This window comes from Pteropus medius, unplaced genomic scaffold (assembly GCF_902729225.1).
Source record: "Pteropus medius unplaced genomic scaffold, Ma_sr-lr_union100, whole genome shotgun sequence".
Classification (NCBI taxonomy): Eukaryota; Metazoa; Chordata; class Mammalia; order Chiroptera; family Pteropodidae; genus Pteropus; species Pteropus medius.
In genome coordinates this window covers 5,054,644-5,074,348 of record NW_024350319.1, presented here as the reverse complement: position 1 = coordinate 5,074,348, position 19,705 = coordinate 5,054,644, and the positions used below count along the sequence as shown (strand labels likewise).

At 36.6% G+C, this 19,705-nt stretch overlaps 1 protein-coding gene across 1 annotated transcript in view; it reads left to right on the top strand.

Moving 5' to 3' along the window:
- Window positions 1-492: 492 nt before the first annotated feature.
- ANKRD13C (ankyrin repeat domain 13C) overlaps window positions 493-19,705 on the top strand; it is a 71,989-nt gene continuing 52,776 nt past the window's right edge. Inside the window, exon 1 of the mRNA XM_039838563.1 lies at window positions 493-1,374. Coding sequence (XP_039694497.1) covers window positions 930-1,374 — 445 coding nt within the window. The 5' untranslated portion in view covers window positions 493-929. The remainder of the gene's footprint in view (window positions 1,375-19,705) is intronic.

The following is a 19,705-nucleotide window of genomic DNA, read 5'->3' as shown; positions in this document are numbered from 1 at the left end:
CTCTCCATACTTAAACTCTGACGCCTGCGGGAAATGAACACATTAACAAATATTGAGTGACCTCCTCTCCCCTTCTGCTGAATAGCCTGTTTTCCAAGGCTAACTCTTCCGATGAGTTTTCTGACCCTTCGACACTAAAATTTGCCTCTCCCTTTTTTGTGCAACCCTGCTCCCCGCAATTTCTTGACTCTGTTCTCTTTTATTGAGCTCCTTTGAGCCAGGCGTGGCGTTTTTAAAATCTAGTTCGGTGTATGGCACAAAGTAGCTGATTAGTAAATATTTATTGAATTGACTGTCCTGTGCATTTCAGTGACATCACATCCTGCGTGCAGGAGGAATGAGTCTTCACTCCTCTGCGGGAGGCCCAGAGGTTGAAGGGTTTAAGTCATTGTTTATACGATGCATCAAATATCTAAATGCTAGCTAAGGTTTCAAAACCGCCACAAGCTGCGCGACCATAGGAAGTGGCAGGTCTCAGCTTTCTAACTTGGGACTCCACCTTGGCGCGGAAACACGCTGCCGGTGAGGTGCGGGGGAGGGAGCGGGCAGCTCACTTATCGCGGTGTTTCCTTCCTTCTCCCTCCCGGGGGAGTTCTCGCGAGAGAAACCAGAGGAAGATGGCCGTGACCTGTTTTTCGCGCTGAGGCTGTGGCAGCGGCAGTGGCGGCGCCTTCGGCGGCGGCGACAAGGATCCTGCTGTCGTGGGCACTTGAGCTCTAGCTCCCCCCAGCGAGCGCGCGTCCTTTCGTGCCTAGGCGAGAGCCGGCTCTTCCTCCGGGAGATGCGTTTGTTCTGGGCTCGGGGGCTCTCTGGGACTTCATGCTGCGAAGGAGGCTCCTGGCCACCGCTCTAATCGCCTTGTGCCGCCGCAGCGCCAGTTCCGTCGCCGGCGGTGAGCCTCCCGGATTCTCTTTCTGTCCCTGGCGGCGATGACCGGGGAGAAGATCCGCTCACTGCGGAGGAACCATAAACCCAGCAAAGAAGAGGGGGACCTGCTGGAGCCCGGGGATGAGGAAGCGGCGGCTGCCCTCGGCGGCACCTTTACTGGAGGCAGGATTGGCACAGGCGGCAGCGGCAAGGGCGGCAAAGCCTGTCACAAGATCTTCAGTAACCATCATCACCGGCTGCAGCTGAAGACAGCTCCGGCCTCCTCCAATCCCCCCGGCGCCCCGGCCCTGCCGCTGCAATATTCCTCCGTAACTACCACCTCCCAGTCCCAGACTCTTCTAGCGGGCACCAACCCTATTGCTCTCGTCGCAGATGGAGACAGTTGCCCCGCACACTACCCGGTGCACGAGTGCGTCTTCAAGGGGGATGTGAGGAGACTGTCCTCTCTCATCCGCACGCACAATATTGGGCAGAAAGATAATCACGGTGAGGAGTGCTCTCCCTTCACCTTTCCTTCCCCGAGCCTAGGAGGTGCCTCCTCAGGCTTCTGGAATTCTAGGCTCGTTTCCATCAGACCCTTTTCCCTTCTTTGCCCATCATCCGGGCCAAATGCCTGTAAATCATGAGGGATTCAGTAATACCATGCCAGTGGTCAGGGGATTGGTTCTTGTGGTCGCAAAGGAATGTTTCCTCCTTGCCCACTTCAAAGTTTCCTTTGAGAAGCTATTTTGTTTATGAGCGACTTCACTGTGTTGAGTCTTGATAATAAGAAGTTTTAGGTTGCCTTCATTCAACCTGGCCTTTTTCCTTTGTTATAGAACTATATTTCTTTCCTTTCCCTTCCCACCTCCCGCCTTAGGATCTTGAAATCGTACAAATATATTGCCCACCTGCCTTCATTACCCAAGTATAGATCCCAATTTAAGTGCAACTGGTTGTAATTTCTGTCAGCCATAGGTTGTTTCTCTCCCTCCCCCAACTCCCCCACCCTGCTTTTAGGGAACTTAGTTTGATACAAAGTGTCAGCATTTTGTAAGATGGCATATATAGAATGCTTTGATTTCTGATAGCCACACAGTACAGATTTTTGGCATTTGATACCTAAGGCAGAGTGACTTCCGAGTAGCTAAAATTTTGTTGCAGTAGAGTTTTGAGCTTTTTGCTTGTCTTACATAGGTAATTGTTAATAGTACTGTTTCATCTTGATGACTGTGACTAAATATAGGACTGTGGTTTTTCATAGTAACTTCATCTTAGCCTGACAAAATAGTATCGTTTATTATTCAAGGGCTGTCTTTATACTTTTTGCCTTCTCTTAACTCATCAGCTGAATTTTTTGTTTCTTTACTTTTAAAAACATAATGTGATTGAAATGACTTTCAAGCAACAGTAAACTTAATTAAAACTAATATAAACACATATTTTCAATATTTCATAGGCCATTTTAAACGGGGTAGTTGGTAAATAATTTTGATAGCTCTATTTTTAACAGAACGTGACTACAGTATACATTCAGTTAGAACACACTCAACTCTGTCCTTAAAAGAATATGACAATGAAATACTTGCCTGTGGAATAATTCCATTGGACTCTAGGCTTATTGAAAAACAGAGAGCAAAAATGAAGTTTTAAAAAAAGTAAGATTTCTGTTGGTTGTATAATTTTCTAACAACTGCACTGGTATCCTGAATTTACAGTATTGTAGCAAGATCATGACTTGTCATTTATCATAAATCAAATCTCCCCCAAAGTTCCTGAAAACTGCCCCTGGTTTTTTATTTCTACGTTTAATTTATTTAATCATTTTACTATTGTTACATGAAGTATAGTATTGTTTATTGATGGTAATTATATTCTTACTCTTTGAGAAAGAGTTTTTAATGGGAAATGTGTTGTAGCTTTGGGTTATTCGTCAATTCTTAGGAAGTTTTTCAGGACACACTATTAGGAAGTTTATAGAACTGTAGATATGTTTTATTTTGTGGTCATTGCCTTTGAAAGAAATATCCCTGAAAACAAAAGTTTTCTTTTGAGAGTTAATTCCCTTGGAAGAAGAGATGGCTGGATGTGGCTGACAGCACAGATAGTATAGCATTCTAGAACTGATTTTCTTGATTGATCATAGAAGGTACTGAATTGCAGGATTATTAGGCTTCCTTAATCCAATTTAGGAGTTGGTTTGTTAAAGGATAAATTCTGTTCAAAGTAATCAGAATCCTAAATACACTTAAACTCTTGTCTTTAGCCTGCTGAGATCCACTTTTTAAATTGCCTTGATAGACCAAATATTAGGGATGTGCTTAGCTACCCTTATATTGTTGATATTTCTGGTGAATGTAACTAGTGGTTCATGTACCTCTGAAAAGTATAAATGTTTTTCTCCCTGGAACATAGTTCTCATGTCCTGCTATGAAGTCTCCTAGGAAGAGTAGTTTGTATCTAATGTGCTACTGCTTTAATCCCTTTTCCCCATATAGCTGCATAATTTTTCCATTATGTTACTTTTACTCTTCATATTTTAGTAACCTGGATACTTTTAGATTTTTTAGAATATTTTCATTTCACATTACAAAAGATAAATCCTGTTTAAGTCACCCAGATAAAAACAAGCTATGTATTATATTAGGATTGTTATAACATGGTAAGTGCATAGCAGAATCATACACTCATACAGGTACATAGCAGAGCCATTCAGCCATTCAATACCACATATCACATAGTTTCATATTTACTGTAGAGATTCCTTTTACAACATAATGATGTGATGATGATCATCACTGTCAATTTATCAAGTGTGAGCACTATGCTAAATGTTTACATACATTATCATATTTAATTTTCACAATAACCTTTATTTTAAGGATGGGGAAAGTGAAGCCTAGAGATATAAGAAAACTTTTTAAAGTTGCATACTTAGTATAAGTTGCAAAACTGGGAAATGAACTAATAGCTAGGACTCCAAAGCCCATGATCAACCTCTTTGTAAATACTTCTATTGATCAGGACCCTCTAAGAAGTCAGTTCTAATAATGTGTATGTAGCAGTTTACATATGTATTTCCTCATTTAGTTCTTACAGTAGCCTTGTCGAGAGATTCTGCCATTGGCCAGCTCTCAGAGTTTGTCTCTAGAGCCCAAATCTCTCACTCTTGTTTGTTCTTTGTCTTTTGTACTTAATTACACAGATTAATGGGCTACCTCATTCACATAATAGCTCTTTAGATATTTGACAAGAGCTACCATGTTCTTATCTTCAGGTAAATATTCCTAACTTCTATATCCATTCTTCATACAAGGTGACTTATGAAGTGCTTAAAATGGTCCCCGAAACTTTGTAAATACTATGTGTGTGTTAGATAAGTAAATGAATATCTTAATCATCTATTAGTGAAATTATGAGTTTGTGAATTTTCCCCTTTGAGGATGGTGCTCAGACTAACCTTAACTACTGGAGCTATAGTAGCCTTGTATGCAAAGACAAAAAAGAAGTTGTGTTTATTGCTCTAAGCAATATAAATTTAGCAATGTGTGTTACTAAAAAGCACACATAAAATAATTAATTCGGTGCAAGATTATGTTAATTTTTTAATAGTGTTCTTAAGTGATTGGCTGTCCTTCCATTCTGTTCATTCTTACATTTATTTTTTTAATCTCAAAAGAGGACTTTTTAAATTTTGTTGTTTTGATCCTTTATTCTGCATCTATAAAGTTTATTGAATCCTAATTTGGTCATGATTTAGCTCACTATTAGCTCTTTCAGTTTTCAGTGACCTCTAATTGAAAAAGTTTTGTTGGGGTGTGTGTGAGTGTGTGTATGTATGTGCATATATATGTATATATTACAAATTATTGGCAAGTTGAATAGGAGCAAGGATAGAGCTTTATCATTGGGATAAAATGTTGGTTGAATATGAATTGCTTTTTCTGAACCATCAATTATTTTGAGGAATATTGTATTTGCATTCAAACATAGCTCTTGAAATATAAGTTAAATGCACTAGCAGCCATAACATCATGTATATATTGTGTTCAGATATGCCAAATGATTTTTGGGTGGGTAAAAAAATACATTACATTAAATATACACAAACTTATTAAACTTTATGTCTTCAGTATATCTAGTTATATGCCACTTTTTTCTTTAGTATAGAATTAGTGTTTAAGCCTAAGCCTTTTTTCACATTGTTAAGGTTTTTCTGAATCACTTTTAGCCCAGCCATCTTGGCAACATGCTTTTTTAAAAGTAATTGATGCTAATGATTTTTATTTCTCCACCTTTAGAACTGAGAATGTTTGTGAAGCATATGGAAGACTTTCTTGATTTTGACTGCATTTCCTGTGTGTTAAAAACTTGTAATTTTGTTTTTTCTTTTAATTGAGTTAAATATTCTTAGAAGTTAAGCACCTTCTCTTGGATATTAGTTAAAATCTTAGGTGCTAGAGTGATGAAAAGTAGTTAACATATAAATTATTCAAACCAGCCTTTCCTAGATTGTGAAAAATTTCTGATCTCTTCTGAGTGATTCGGCAGTTTGTACTGCCCTGCCTTTAATTACTTTGCCTGGCATGTGACAAGCCATCTTCTGTAGACAGATTAATTTTTATTTTTACTGAGTTGTAGTGTAATTTTTTTTGAAGCTATTGCACACAATTAGAGATTCCAAATTTAAGTTAAAATTCAATTTAGAGAATTCCTGCCAATGCAGGTAACTCATTGGAGTGATAAGGAAATGGTTAACATGTGTAGTATTTCTGCCTGGTAGCTGACAGATTTCTTCAGTCAGAGATTTTAAAACATCCTAATTTTAGAAAGATTAAAAATGTGTGTTTGAGAATTGAGTTAATAGGATAATCTGGTGCTCAAATGGTATGTTTATTCTGTATAAATCCTTAAACTTCCTTTTGATATTATTTTCTCTGCTTTTTGTCACTAAAATCTTCATGATAGATGATACAAAAGAATAATGAATCTGAGAAGAGGCGACTATAAGGCTAAACTTTGCATGGCAAAAAAAATTTCGAACTAAGCCTTGGGTGAACAGTTTTAGCCAGGAGGGTAAAAATGATGGTACATCTTTAACAGAACACTAGTAATTATGTCTGTTCTTGTGTTTTGTAGTCTTTTCTGAACTTTATTTTTGAAAGGCAGGCCTCCTTTAGAAAAGAAGTCATTTCTGGAGGCCCAAGATAATCCATTAAAGTGTTATATTCCTTCACTGGGTAGAAGGGTGATTTGGCAATGAATCCTGTCACTGTGCTCATCTATTGGGTTGATTCAGTTGATCTTAATGACTGTATGAATATACCTCTTCTCCCGTGTGCATCTCCAACATAGTAGGACGTTCCATGAATTAGGTGGCTTTGTTTCCTGATGGCATCATCATTAGCACTATAGAATACGATTACCACTTACAATTGTGAAATGAACACACATCTGTAGAGCTACCTCTGCAGAGGGTAAGAGGAATTCTCTTCTCTCATTTCCTGTCTTGAGCTACAATAGGAGTAGGAATTATAACCTTCATTTGGCAAAAAAAAAAAATAAAATGAGCATTTATTGACAGGGCTGTGTCTTGGGCATCCTCAATGAGGCAGGACAATTCTGGAGGGCTCATTAAGGAATTGAGTATCTTTGCCTCAAGTTAATGTCATTCTTAAGTCATAGAAATCTATGTAATTGTCAGGATGTTTTGGGTTCTAGAAAATGAGTGTAATTTCTCAAAAATTGGATGGAGGCTGGGCAGACAAACTGTATGTTCTTGTTCATGTACCATTTATTTCATTGGGGAGAGATGGAAAATCAGTTTTAGTGCAAAATTGAAGCATGTAAAATCAGGTTAGGAAAAAGGAAAAAGGATTTTTTTCTAACTGAAGATTATGAGTGGTGCTATCAGGATATGTGAAGTTTAACTGTGTGATTTAGTTGAGTTTCATCTAAAGCCTGTTACAATTGTTGCAATCTGAAAGATTATCTGCAAAACTAGAAGACCATCTCTGTATTTGGAATCATATCTCAGTTTGAAGTTATGCTTCTCTACAAACTGGTTTTTATGAAATTTTAATACCTATTAAAATCAACATTTAGCTCTCACTTTTGGTGTTAAGACCTTCTAGAAGGAAACTTTCTTGTTTTTGAGGTTTAGATAGGACCTCACTTGAGGTTTTATCTGATACTTGAATTTATACTTCCTGTCAGTCTGAGGTAAGGTTAGGCATCTGTGGTCCGCTGGTGGTGTAACTCAGTTCAGTGCTGGTGTAACTCAGTTCAGTCGTAGATATCTATCAGGCATGTTGGTGCATGATCTCTCTTAACTCAGCACTGTACTGAATTCTGTAAAACCACATGTGCAGTCTTACATATCGTCTAATGCATGTATAGCCTTTGGTTAGCTTTCATAATCATGTGGAGATCTGCATTGTCCTGGGGTGAAATGTTTTTTGGAGAGTAAAAACATTTTAACATTATTCTGAGGAATTTTTTTTTCTTTGTTTATTCCTTTATATAACAGATATATCCTGAGCTCCCAATTTGTGATAAATTGTTTTAGATGCTAGGGTTGCAGAAGTGAAGAAAACAGACAAAGCCCCTGCTCTCATGGAGCTTATATTTTAAAGAAGAAAGATAAATAATAAACCAATAAAAAATGGTAATGATAAATATAGAGTAAAGTAAAGCCAGTTGAGGAGGATAGAGAGTGCTGGGAGTAGAGAGGAGGGAAGGTAAATAATTTCGTTGAAGTCAAGGTCAGGGAAGACATCAATGATAAAGGAAAGTTAAGCAGTTACCTAAAGAAAATTAGGGAGCAGATATCTGGCTGAACAGAGTTTCAGGCAGAGAATAGCAAATGCAAAGGTGCAATGTTCAAGCAATAAGAAAGCGGCTATTGTGGCTGGAACAAGGAGACAGTGGTAGAAGATAGGAGATTTGAGAAGTAGTAGAAGGCATAAGCATGTAGAACGTTTCTAGAACATTTTTAAGGATTTTGGCTTTTACTCTGAGCAGCATAGAAAATGATTCAAGGGTCTTGAGCAGAGGAGTAACACAATCTGATTTTCAAAGGCTCACTGTGGCTGCTGTATGAAACATACAGGTGGGCAAGGGTCAGTTTAGCATGCTATTTTTTAATAAGTGGGGTAACTGGAAATAATGAGATGGTAGGGCTGGTTAGGAGTTGAAGATGGATTGGATATAATTGTGCATATATGAGTTTTAATCTATAGTATAGAACCATTTATGACAAAATAGAAAAATTCTGTTATGCTTGCTTGAATATGACTTGAAGGTATAGAAGCTGGAGTTATGTTTTGTTTTAGTTCTTGCAATTTCCTGCTTTGCTTCCTAGTTAGGGGGCACATCAAGTAAAAACTATTCTTATAATAATACAAAATCATTGCTTGCCTTTCTCACTGGGCTGACATTTTTGCTGATGGTACAAAAGCAGTAGTAGTAAAATTGTTGGAACCTTAGTATGAATCAAGGCACCAAACTGCTAGTAGACATTGTATTGTTCACTGTCATGTACATGCAGAAAAGGAACATTTTAATGTCTTGGATGAAGCTGTAGAAATGATTAATTTTATTAAGTATTAATCTTGATATTTTTCATGACATAATGTGGATTATTCATGATTTCCTCTGCATACTGATGGAAAAATAAGGGAAAACATTTGTGCAGTTGTTAGAGTTGTAAACCAAACTAGCTTTTGTCATGGAACATCAGTTTTTACTAAAAATAAACAAACAAAATAACAGTTTATAGACAAACTATGGTTATTTCAATTTGGATATTTGCTAGACAGTTTTTAGAAAACGAATTAAGTGAGCCTGTGACTTCAAGAAAAACAATTGACCGTTATTTGTTGCCAGTAAAAAAAATCAAAGCTTTGAAATGAAAATCAGAATTTGGAAAAGTTGTCTCTGTCGTTCTAAGCTTGACAGCTTCCCAGTATTTAAAGGCTGTTCTGGTCAGATTGGTGATATTACCAAATATGCTTGTTTTGATTTTGTGTGATAAAATGTGTTGACGTTTAGAAGATCTGCATAACTCAGTTAACTGATATTTTTCAAATGATCAGTGCATGATGTTACAAATTCCTGTATCAGTAAAAGATCTATTCAAGTGCAAACCAATGGATTTCAGTGTGACATAGTACAAAAAATTTATTGATGTGATTTTAGATTTCACATTGCAATTAACTTTTAAGATAGGACCACTTGCTGAATTTTGGCATAGTATCAAGGAATATACCCAAATATTTGAAAAGTTTATTAAAATATTCTTTTTTCTATTACATATCTTCTAATCTGGATTTTCTTCATATATTTCAAACCAAAACAACTTTTACACCTGATTGAATGCAGAAAAAGTTTTAAAAATCCAGCTGTCTTCTATTAAGCCAGACATTAAAGGAATTTATTTTAATTTTTAATTAAAGAATTTAAACTAGCACCACTTCTTGGGGTCTTCAATAATTCTTAAGAGTGTGAAGGATTCTTGAAACCAAAATGTTTGAAAACTGTTGGTTTAGTTAAAAAAAAGATGATTTTAGAATCATGACTCCCACAATTTCTAGGTGTGTAATTTTAGAAAATAACTATTACTAGCTTTATTTTTCTTACCTGTGAAATAAGAATAAGATTTGTCTCACAGGGTTATTGAGCAAGTTAAATAAGATATTATATAAAGTATATAGCATAGTGCTGGACACATATAATAGATGTCCCATAAATGCTAGCTATTTGGTTGGTAATTTACATACTTTAATACTATAGTGTTCTTAATGTTACAGGAATGTTTTTTACTCATTTGACAAAACAGTTAAATTTTGTTTATCAAATTAGAACTAAAGCATCTAATTTTTCAGATTTTAAAACTATTGTGAAAAGTTGGCATAGAAGGTTATTTTAAAGTGTTTGGTATTCTTTGTGCAACAAATTAGCTTTAGCAGCAGATCGAGGACTTAAAAACTGAGGGGATAGTAAATGAAGGTGACTAGGATATTTGAGCCCTTAGTTTCAGGATATACTTGGTCAGTAAAGTAAATGTAGTTGGCTACATGAAGATGATATTGTTGATTATTTTGCATTCAAAATATTGAAATCACAGCATGTAATTTGGTGTCCTTCAACGTAGTATGTATTTCTGATTACGTTCTTACCTGTAAAATGAGAGGAATTGGATTGTTGAACTCAAAGTCATTTCTAGTTTGTGAATATTTTGGAAATGTGATTAATTTGGATTTGTAATAGGAAGTTAAATTTTTAACTTCAGTAGGTACTGATGCTTTTACTCTTTTATCTATATGTTCGGGGGTGGGGTGTTTAAGAAAACAGTAATTACCTAAGTGTGTCTTTACTAACCCAGTTACCTTCCTTGGCAGCAACTAGTGTTATTTCCTTGTTTTCTTTTTCAGTTACCATTTAGAGCATGGGAAGTTAAGAAAGAGAACTAGTACTACCTTTTCTACTATGAGGACAAAAATAGATACTCAGAAATTTATATGTTTGATTTTAAATCAATCTCTCCCGCCTCCTCCCCCACCAAGTCATTTATATCTCCAGCCTAGACTTCTTGGAGTTCCAGGTTTTGTAATCTCTCTACTTGGAAATCTCAGAGATATTTCAAAATATGCTTGTCCAAAATGGAGTTATAATTTTCCACCTCATCTCTTCCCAACTGACCACACAGTCTTTTAGTAGATCATGTCTTTATTCAGTTGCTTGAGCTTCCATCATTGGGATCACTCTTTGTCTCACCCCCTTCTCTTACCTATACATATCAATTAACAAGTTATTTCAAATCAGTCTACTTTCTATCTCTGTTGCCACCACTTTGAGACCAACCAATTTTTATTATCTTTTCCTCAGAATACTGCACCAGACCCATAACTGGTCTCCCTGTGTCTCCCTCTATTCCATTCTCTATAGGGTAATGAGTGATCTTAAAATGTAATTTGTATTATGTTATGTCTTTGCTCAAGATCCTTTAATGCATTCTCCACTTAAAAGTAAGTTTATATTTTTTACCATGATTTAGTCCATGCCTACTTCTCTGTTATAATCTTGTAAAAATCTCTCCTTCTTTTCTGTGTTCTGGCCATACTTGGTTTTTTTTTTTTTTTTTTTTTTTTCCAGTTCCTTGAATATGCCAGGTTATTTCTGTCCTCGGTCTGGAATGCTTTTCTTTTCATTCTTTTATTTCTTAGTTCCTACTTAGCTTTAAGATCTCATTTTAAACATTAGCCTTTAAGAGAAATTTTCCTGACTAAAGTATCAAAAAGTATGTTTCCCTTTATTATTTTCAATGTTAGTCTTTTGTTACTTTTCTTAATACCTGTCACAGTCTATTCTGTTTTATTTTTCTTTTACTCTCTTTTATGAATATAAGCTCCATTAGGGCAGGAATTACTTCTAGCTTGTTAATAGTTGAATCTCTAATGTCTAGCACTATGTCTGCCACATAGTAAATTTTTACTGAAATTTTTACTGAATGAAAATGAATGGATTTTACTCCTGGGTAAAATGTTGGAGAAATAACAGGACCTATGAACTCCTTTTCTGACTTTACATTAAAATATAAAAATGACACTAGAATCAAGTATACCAGATTATGACAGAAATTTTTAATAACACTAATGTGATTATATACAGAAATTACACTGATGACTGACAGATGTTTATATTGGAAACAATGCAATATGACGTGAAACCTTTATGGATTAGAGCAAGGGTCTACAAACAATTAAAAGGAAAGATAGAAAATATTTTAGGCTTGTAGGCCATACCATCTCTTGCACAAAAGTAGCCATAAACAGTTCATAAACAATTGGTACCTGGCTGTGTTCCAGTAAAGCTTAATTTATGTCACATCCTTGAATTAGAGGATGATAAAGTTTCTAAAACAGTAAACAGATGGCAAGAGCAATTTTGTGCCCTATAGCAAGCCTACTCCTTCCTGTTGCCTTCATTTATTGCTATCATTAGTACTCATAACAATAGGAAAATATCTAGATATTTTTAGTCTCTTATTTTAGATTGAGATATTCACACCAAAGAAGCAAGTGGGCAAGAAAGATTATTTAAGTCTAGAACTAGACTAACCTGAGTGATGGTTATTAAAGTAAAATAGGAAGTCTAGTAAAAAGGCCTTTGTAAATAAAAACATTAAAAAAATATATGTACCTTCCATCCACAGATAAAAAACAAAATGGAATAATGAAAATAATCAAAATAGAAGAAAATAAGAAAGATGAGAAAAAGGAATATAGAACCGGCAGGACAAATAGAAAATACAAAGCAGGATGGTAGATTTAATCCCCAATATATCAGTAAGTATACTACATGAAACTGGATTAAAATTCCAGTCAAAAGACAAATATTATTGTACTGTATGAAAAACACTTCACCACATGTAGTTGGAAACATCTAAATTTTGATGTATAAAAGTTGAAAATGAAAGGATTGAGTTATATATTTTGTGCAAATATTAATCCAAGTAAGTTGTTATAGTCGTATTAACATCACAGTAGGTTTTAAAGCAGAAAATATCTGAGAGATGCCTCATAATGAAAAATCGGTCAATGAACCAAGAAAATAGATTTAATTTGTATTTAATAACATAGCCTGAAAATATGTGAAGGAAAAATTGCTAGAACTACAAGAAGACATAGAAATTCACAATTACAGTGGGATATTTTAACATTCTTCCTTCCAATAAGCCAGCAAGAACAAAAAAGATATGAATGACACAAAAACTGGATCTAGTAGATTTATATCAACTGCTGCATCCAGCAACTACAAAGTACATGTTCTTTTCAAGGATAGAGAAAGCATTTACAAAAATTGACCAGACTTGAATTCTGGTAAGGATGGCAGAGCAGGTAAATAACTATGCTTGCCTTCTACCATGACTGCATTAAAATTGCAACTAAAATATAGAACAGTAAACCTGGAGAACCATCTGAAGATTGAATAGAACTCCTATAACTAAGGATATAAAGGAGACCATGTTGAGACTGTTAGGAGGAACGGACACACAAAGTGGGCTGGTCCAGCACCCACCTGGTGGTTGAGCATCGAGCAGGATATCTCAGCTGTGGACGTCCCCCCTGAGGAGCGATGGGCCTCAGCCCCACACTGGGGCTCCCCAGCCCAGGATTTCAGTGCCAGAAAGAGTAATCCCTACAAAATCTAGCTGTGGAAATCAGTATGGATTCTGACCATCTGGGTGAAACAGAAGCCTATTGGAAACCCTGTTGTCTCCTTAAAAGGCCTGCACACAGACTGACTTACAGGCACTCCCCTGGCCTCTGGCAGAGGGACAGCAGCTCGGGAGGCACCAGAGACATATAAGAAAAGATTGAGTTGTGTGGCATCAGGGTGAGGGCTGGAGTGATAATTACCATTATCCCTGTGTTGAGCCTTCCTCCTGTGCAATCTACAAGTGGGCACATCTTGCCTGTGTTGAGCCCTCTCCCAAGACAGCCAAATCTGAATCTGCATTGGCTTGGTGAACTCAGCTCACTCCACCGCGGTGATTCTCTGAGACCCTGCCTCATCCAGCTTGCGCATTGCCTGAAGCATTTTTGTAGCTGGGCAGCCAACCCCACCCAAGCTGCAGTATTTCTTGAACAAGTCTTGGTGGTATGTGGGCCTGATGTAGCCAGCAGCTGGCCTCGATGTGACCTGAGATTTCTGCGAGTGGCCATAGGCTCAGTACTGGCACCAAATCTGAATCTTTACTAACCTGGGGAACACCACTTGCTTCACCCTGCTGATTCCCTCAAACCCTGCTTCATCCAGCTCTGGTACCCCAGAGGCTCATTCAACTGCTGTACCTTACAGGCAGCTGTTAGACAGCCTCAGACGTGGGGATGCCCTGGGCCTTTGGCTGAGCTTCCCCAGGCTTGGTACTGGTGTCAGTTGGCCTTGGTTTGCCACGTGGCTTCTTCCACATAACTCCAGGTCCAGCTCAAGCAGCAACCATACACAGATAGCTTTGTAGCTCCTACCAGGTAGCCCTGGGCTGGTCACAGACTTGGGACCTTGGCCTGCATGGGAGCCCCTCCCAAGGGGCTCCAGAACAAGCACACCTGGAGACTGGCATTAGACCTCAACAGAACACCACCAGATTATCTCCATAGGTGTCACACCCAAACCATGGTCTAAACAGGCATACCAACCTGCTGTGGTGAACTGCACTCCATAGGTCAGCCCCCACAGAGTAGGTCATATGTTCTGAGTGTGACCAGTCTCCACAGCCAGTCAGCCTGAGACTCAGTCCCACTCACTGATATGCTAACAATAATTAAAGCTCAACTACAACAGGAAGGTACATATAATCACACAAGGCTCATTCCTGATCACCTGGTGCAGGTGATCAAGGATACTGCGCCACTGGGCCACAGAGGGCACTTACGACATCAGGCCACTCAGCGAAGACTGGGAGATGTAGCAGGTCTACCAAATACATAGAAATGAACACAGAGAGGCAGCCAAAATGAGGAAACAAATGTCCCAAATGAAAGAATAGGAGAAAACTCTAGAAATAAAGAACTAAATGAAATGGAGGCAAGCAACCTACCAGATACAGAATTCAAAACACTGGTTATAGGGATGCTCAGTGAACTTAGAGGAAGAACAGGTGAGCTCAGTGGGAACTTCAACAAAGAAATGCATAAAAAAGGACCAAAGCCATAAAAAAGAACCAGTGAAATGAACACAATAACTGAAATATAGAATAGTAGGAATCAATAGTAGATTGGATGAAGCAGAGGATTAAATCAGTGATTTGGAAGATAAGGTAGCAGAAAACACCCAATTGGAACAGCGAAAAGAAAAATAAAAGATAGTTTAAGGGGCCTCTGGAACAACTGACGATAAGAAAACAGGATCCATACATATGCTGGCTACAAGAGACCCACTTCAGATCAAATGACAAACTGAAAGGGATGGATAAAGATATTTCATATAAATGGAAATGAAAAAAAATCTGGGGTAGCAATACTTAGACAAAATAGACTTTAAACAGAGGCCGTATAAGAGACAAAAGGATCCACCCAACAAGAGAATATAACTCTACCAAACATTTATGCACCCAACATAGGAGCACCTGAATCTATAAAGCAAATATTGACCAACATTAAAGAGAAATTGATAGTAATACAGTCATAGTAGGGGACTTTAACACTGCATTGATAATAATGGACAGATCTTCTAGACAAAATCAATGGGGAAACAGCCTCCTTAAATGATACAGTAGACTAGATAGATTTAATTGATATTTTTAGAGTGTTTCACCCCAGAGCAGCAGAATATACATTTTTGTGACATGCACAGGAAACATTTTCCAAGATAGACCACATGATAGGTCACAAAACACGTCTAAGAAGAGAAGATTGAAACATATCAAGCATCTTTCCTGACCACAATTGTATGAAACTAGAAATCTGTTATAAGATAAAAAACTGAAATATACACAAACACATGGAAGCTAAATAACGTGCTACTAAATAACGAATGGGTTAACAAAGAGATCAAGACAGAAATCGAAAGATACCTTGAGACAAATGAAAATGAAAACATAAATACCCCACGTCTGTGAGATACAGTGAAAGCAGTCCTAAGAGGGAAATTCATAGCAATACAGGCTTACCTCAAGAAACAAAAATCTCAAACAATCTAACCTTACAGTTAAAAGAAATAGAAAAAGAATAGCAAACAACCCAGTGTGAGTAGCAGGAAGGAATAAAGATCAGAGTAGAAATAAACAAAATAGAGTCCAGAAAAACAATACAAAATGTCAGTGAAACCAAGAGCTGGTTCTTTGAAAGGATAAACAAAATTGATAAACCTTTCGTCAGACTCATCAAGTAAAAAAGAGGACTCAAATAAAACCAGAAATGAAAGAGGAGAAGTAACTACGGACTCAACAGAAATACAAAGGATTATAAGAAAATACTATGAGCATTTATATGCCAGTAAATTGGACAACCTGGTAGAAATGGATACATTCCTAGGAACATACAATCTCCCAAGACTGGGTCAAGAAGAAACAGAAAATCTGAACTGATTACTACTAATGAAATCAAATAAGTAATCAAAAAACTCCAAACGAGCAAAACTTCTGGATCTAATGGCTTCACAGGTGAATTTTACTAAATATTCAAAGAAGAATTAACACCTAATTCTAATAATAATAGTTCTCAAACTATTCCAAAAACTTCAGAAGAGGGGAGGCTTCCAAGCTCATTTTATGAGACCATTACCCTGATTTCAAAACCAGACAAAGACATTACAAAAAAAATTACAAGCCGATATCCCTGATGAGCATAGATGCAAAAATTCTCAACAAAATATTAGCATTCACCAAGACATTAAAAAGATCATACCACGATTAAATGTGCTTTATACCTGGGACATAAAGTTGGTTTAATACCTGCAAATCAATTTATGTGATACACCACATGAACAAATAGATAAGAGTCATATATCACTAGATGTAGAAAAAGTGAGAAAATCTAGCATCCATTTGTGATAAAAACTCTCAGCATATTGAGAATAGAGGGAACATACTTCAACATAATAGAGGCCGTATATGACAAACCCATGGCTAACATACTCAATGGGGAAAAGATTAAAGCATTTACTTAAGATCAGGAACAAGGCAAGAGTATCTACTTGCACCATGTGTATTCAACATAGTATTGGAAGGCCTAGCCCCAGCAATCAGACAAGAAAAAGAAATGAAAGTCATTCTGATTGGAAAGGAAGAAGTAAAACTCATTATTTGCAGATGACACGGTGCTATATATATAGAATACTCTCTAAAGATTTCACCAAAAAACTGTTAGAACTGATAAATGAATTCAGTAATGTAGCAGGATACAAAATTAATATTCAGAAATCAGTTGCATTTTTATACACCAATAATGAACTGTCAGAGAAATTAAGAAAACAATCCCATTTACATTGCATCAAAAACAATAAAATATCTAGGAATAAATTTAACCAAGGATGTAAAAGACCTGTACTTGGAAAGTTATAAGTCACTGAAGAAAGAAACTGAAGAAGACACAAATAAATAAAAGCATATACTGTGCCCATGAACAGGAAGACAATATTAAAATGTCTATACTACCCAAGGCAATCTATAGATTCAATACAATCCCTATTAAAATTCCAATGTCATTTTTTCATAGAACTAGAACAAATAATCCTAAAATTTATATGGAACCATTAAAGACCCTGAATAGCCACTGCAATCTTGAGAAAGAAGAACAAAGATGGAGGTATTATAATACCTGATATCAAACTATATTACCAGGCCAACAGTAATGAAAATAGCATGGTAGTGGCATAAAAACAGACATCAATGGAACAGAATAGAGTACCAAGAAATAAATTCATGCCTACATGGTCATTTAGTCTATTACAAAAGAAACACAAATATACAATGGTGTAAAGGTAGTCTAATAAGTGGTGCTGGAAAAACGATAAATACACGCAAAAAAAAAAAAAGCTAGACCACCTTCTTACACATTATTCAAAGAATAAACTCAAAATGCATTAAAGACTTAAAGTAAAGCCTGAAATAATAAAACTCCTAGAAGAAAACATAAGCAGTAAACACTGATGTTGTTCTTAGTAATATATTTTTTTATGATATATCGTCTCAGGCAAGAGAAAGAAAAGAAAAAATAAATGGGACTACATCAAGCTAAAAAGTTTTTGCCCAGCAAAGGAAATTATCAACAACAAAAAAGACAACCTACTGAATTGGAGAAGGTGTTTGCCAATGATACATCTGATAGGGTATTAGTATCCAAAATTTATAAAGAACTCATACAAGTCAACAGAAAAACAATCCAGTTAAACAATGAGCAGAGGATCTGAATAAGCTTTTCTCTAAAAGGTACATACACATGGCCAATAGCCATATGTGACTAATGTTCAATGTGACTAATCATCAGAGAAATGCAAATTAAAATCACAATGAGATATCTCCTCACACCTGTTAGAATGGCTGGCATCAATAAATCAAAAAACAAGCATTGAAAAGCAACATAGTACACTTCCATTAATACTCAGGCGGAGAAAGAGTCCATTAAACACCATGAACAATCAAGGTGACAAGGCATCTCAGAAAGAAAGACAAAAATCTCCAGAAAATAATCTTACAGACATAGAAATATGTGACTAAAATGACAGAGAATTTAGGATGGATTCTGAAAAAAATGAGATCAAAAACAAATCATATCAGCAATTTCAGGAATTGAAAAATCAACTAGATGAGAAGAGCAAGGAGCATGAAATCCTCAAAAAGAACCAAATAGAACTTCTGGAGATGAAGAATACAATGTAAGAGCTGAAAAATGAAATAACAAGCTTGAGAAATAGAGTCGACCAAATGGATGAAGGATTAGTGATATCGAAGACAGAAATCTAGAAATGCATCAGAAGGAAGAAGAAAGAAACTGAAGAATGAAAAATAATGAAAGAGAAATACAAGAAGTAGCTGATACCATCAGGAGAGGAAACATAAGAATAGGCATTATCAAAGGCGAGAAAAAGGAGCAGGAACTGGAAAGCATTTTTGGACAAATCGTGTACGAGAATTTCCCAAATCTAAGGAATAAACTGGAGCTTGGAATTCAAGAAGTTGACACAACACCCCATTATCTCAACCCAAAAAGGCCTTCACCAAGACACATGGTATTAAAGTTATCAAAAATCAACAACAAAGAATTCTCAAGGCAGCCAGGGAGAAGAAAATGGTAACATATAAAGGTAAACCCATTAGATTATCATCAGACTTCTCAGCACAAACCTTACAAGTCAGAAAGGAATGGAATCGAATATTTACACTATTAAGTGAGGAACTACCAGCCTAGAATAATGTATCCAGCTAAGCTCCCCCTTAGATATGAAGGAGAAATTAAGACCTTTCCAGACATAGAAAATTTGAGGGAATTCTCCAATACAAGACCTGCACTACAGGAAATACTGAAAAGGGTCAGCTCACCTAAAACAATGACAATATATACATAATTAGGAGTAAAGCGACTATCAGGCAAATAGAAGCAGAGGAGTACAACCCTTACTAAGGGCATTATAGCTTAAATAATAAGTGAATTGTTATAACGATAGCAATGAACGTTCAGCATACATAGGGACAAATTGAGGGGAAGGTTCAAAAATCCACATTCACAAAGGGGAATGGAAATAAGGCATGCGCAGAAGAAAATGCATGACTGTATATATATAAATATTCATATTCGTAATGGTAACCACACATCAAAGATTCAGAACTAAAGTATATAACACAAAACAAGAAGAACCAGAGGGAAAACCCGTAAAAGCCAACCAAAATAAAACAGAAACAAAAAGACAAGGAAGCAATGGAAACACCGAGCTAGTAGAAAGGAAAGATAAAATGGCTCTAAGAAGACCTCATGTTTCAATAATCACCCTAAATGTAAATGGACTGAACTCACCAAAAAAAGGCACAGAGTTGCAGAATGGATCAAAAAACAAAACCCAACCATATGCTGCCTCCAGGAGACACATCTCAGCTCCAAAGACAACTATAGACTCAAAGTGAAAGGGGGGAAAATGATATTTCAAGCAAATGGCATTCAGAGAAAAGCTGGAGTAGCGATACTAATATCAGACGAACTAGACTTCACAATTAAACAGGTAAAGATATGGAGAGACACTTCATAATGATAAAGGAAATCATGCACCAAGAAGACATAACAATTATTAATATCTATACTCCCAATCTGGGAGCCCCGAAATATGTAAAGCAATTACTAAC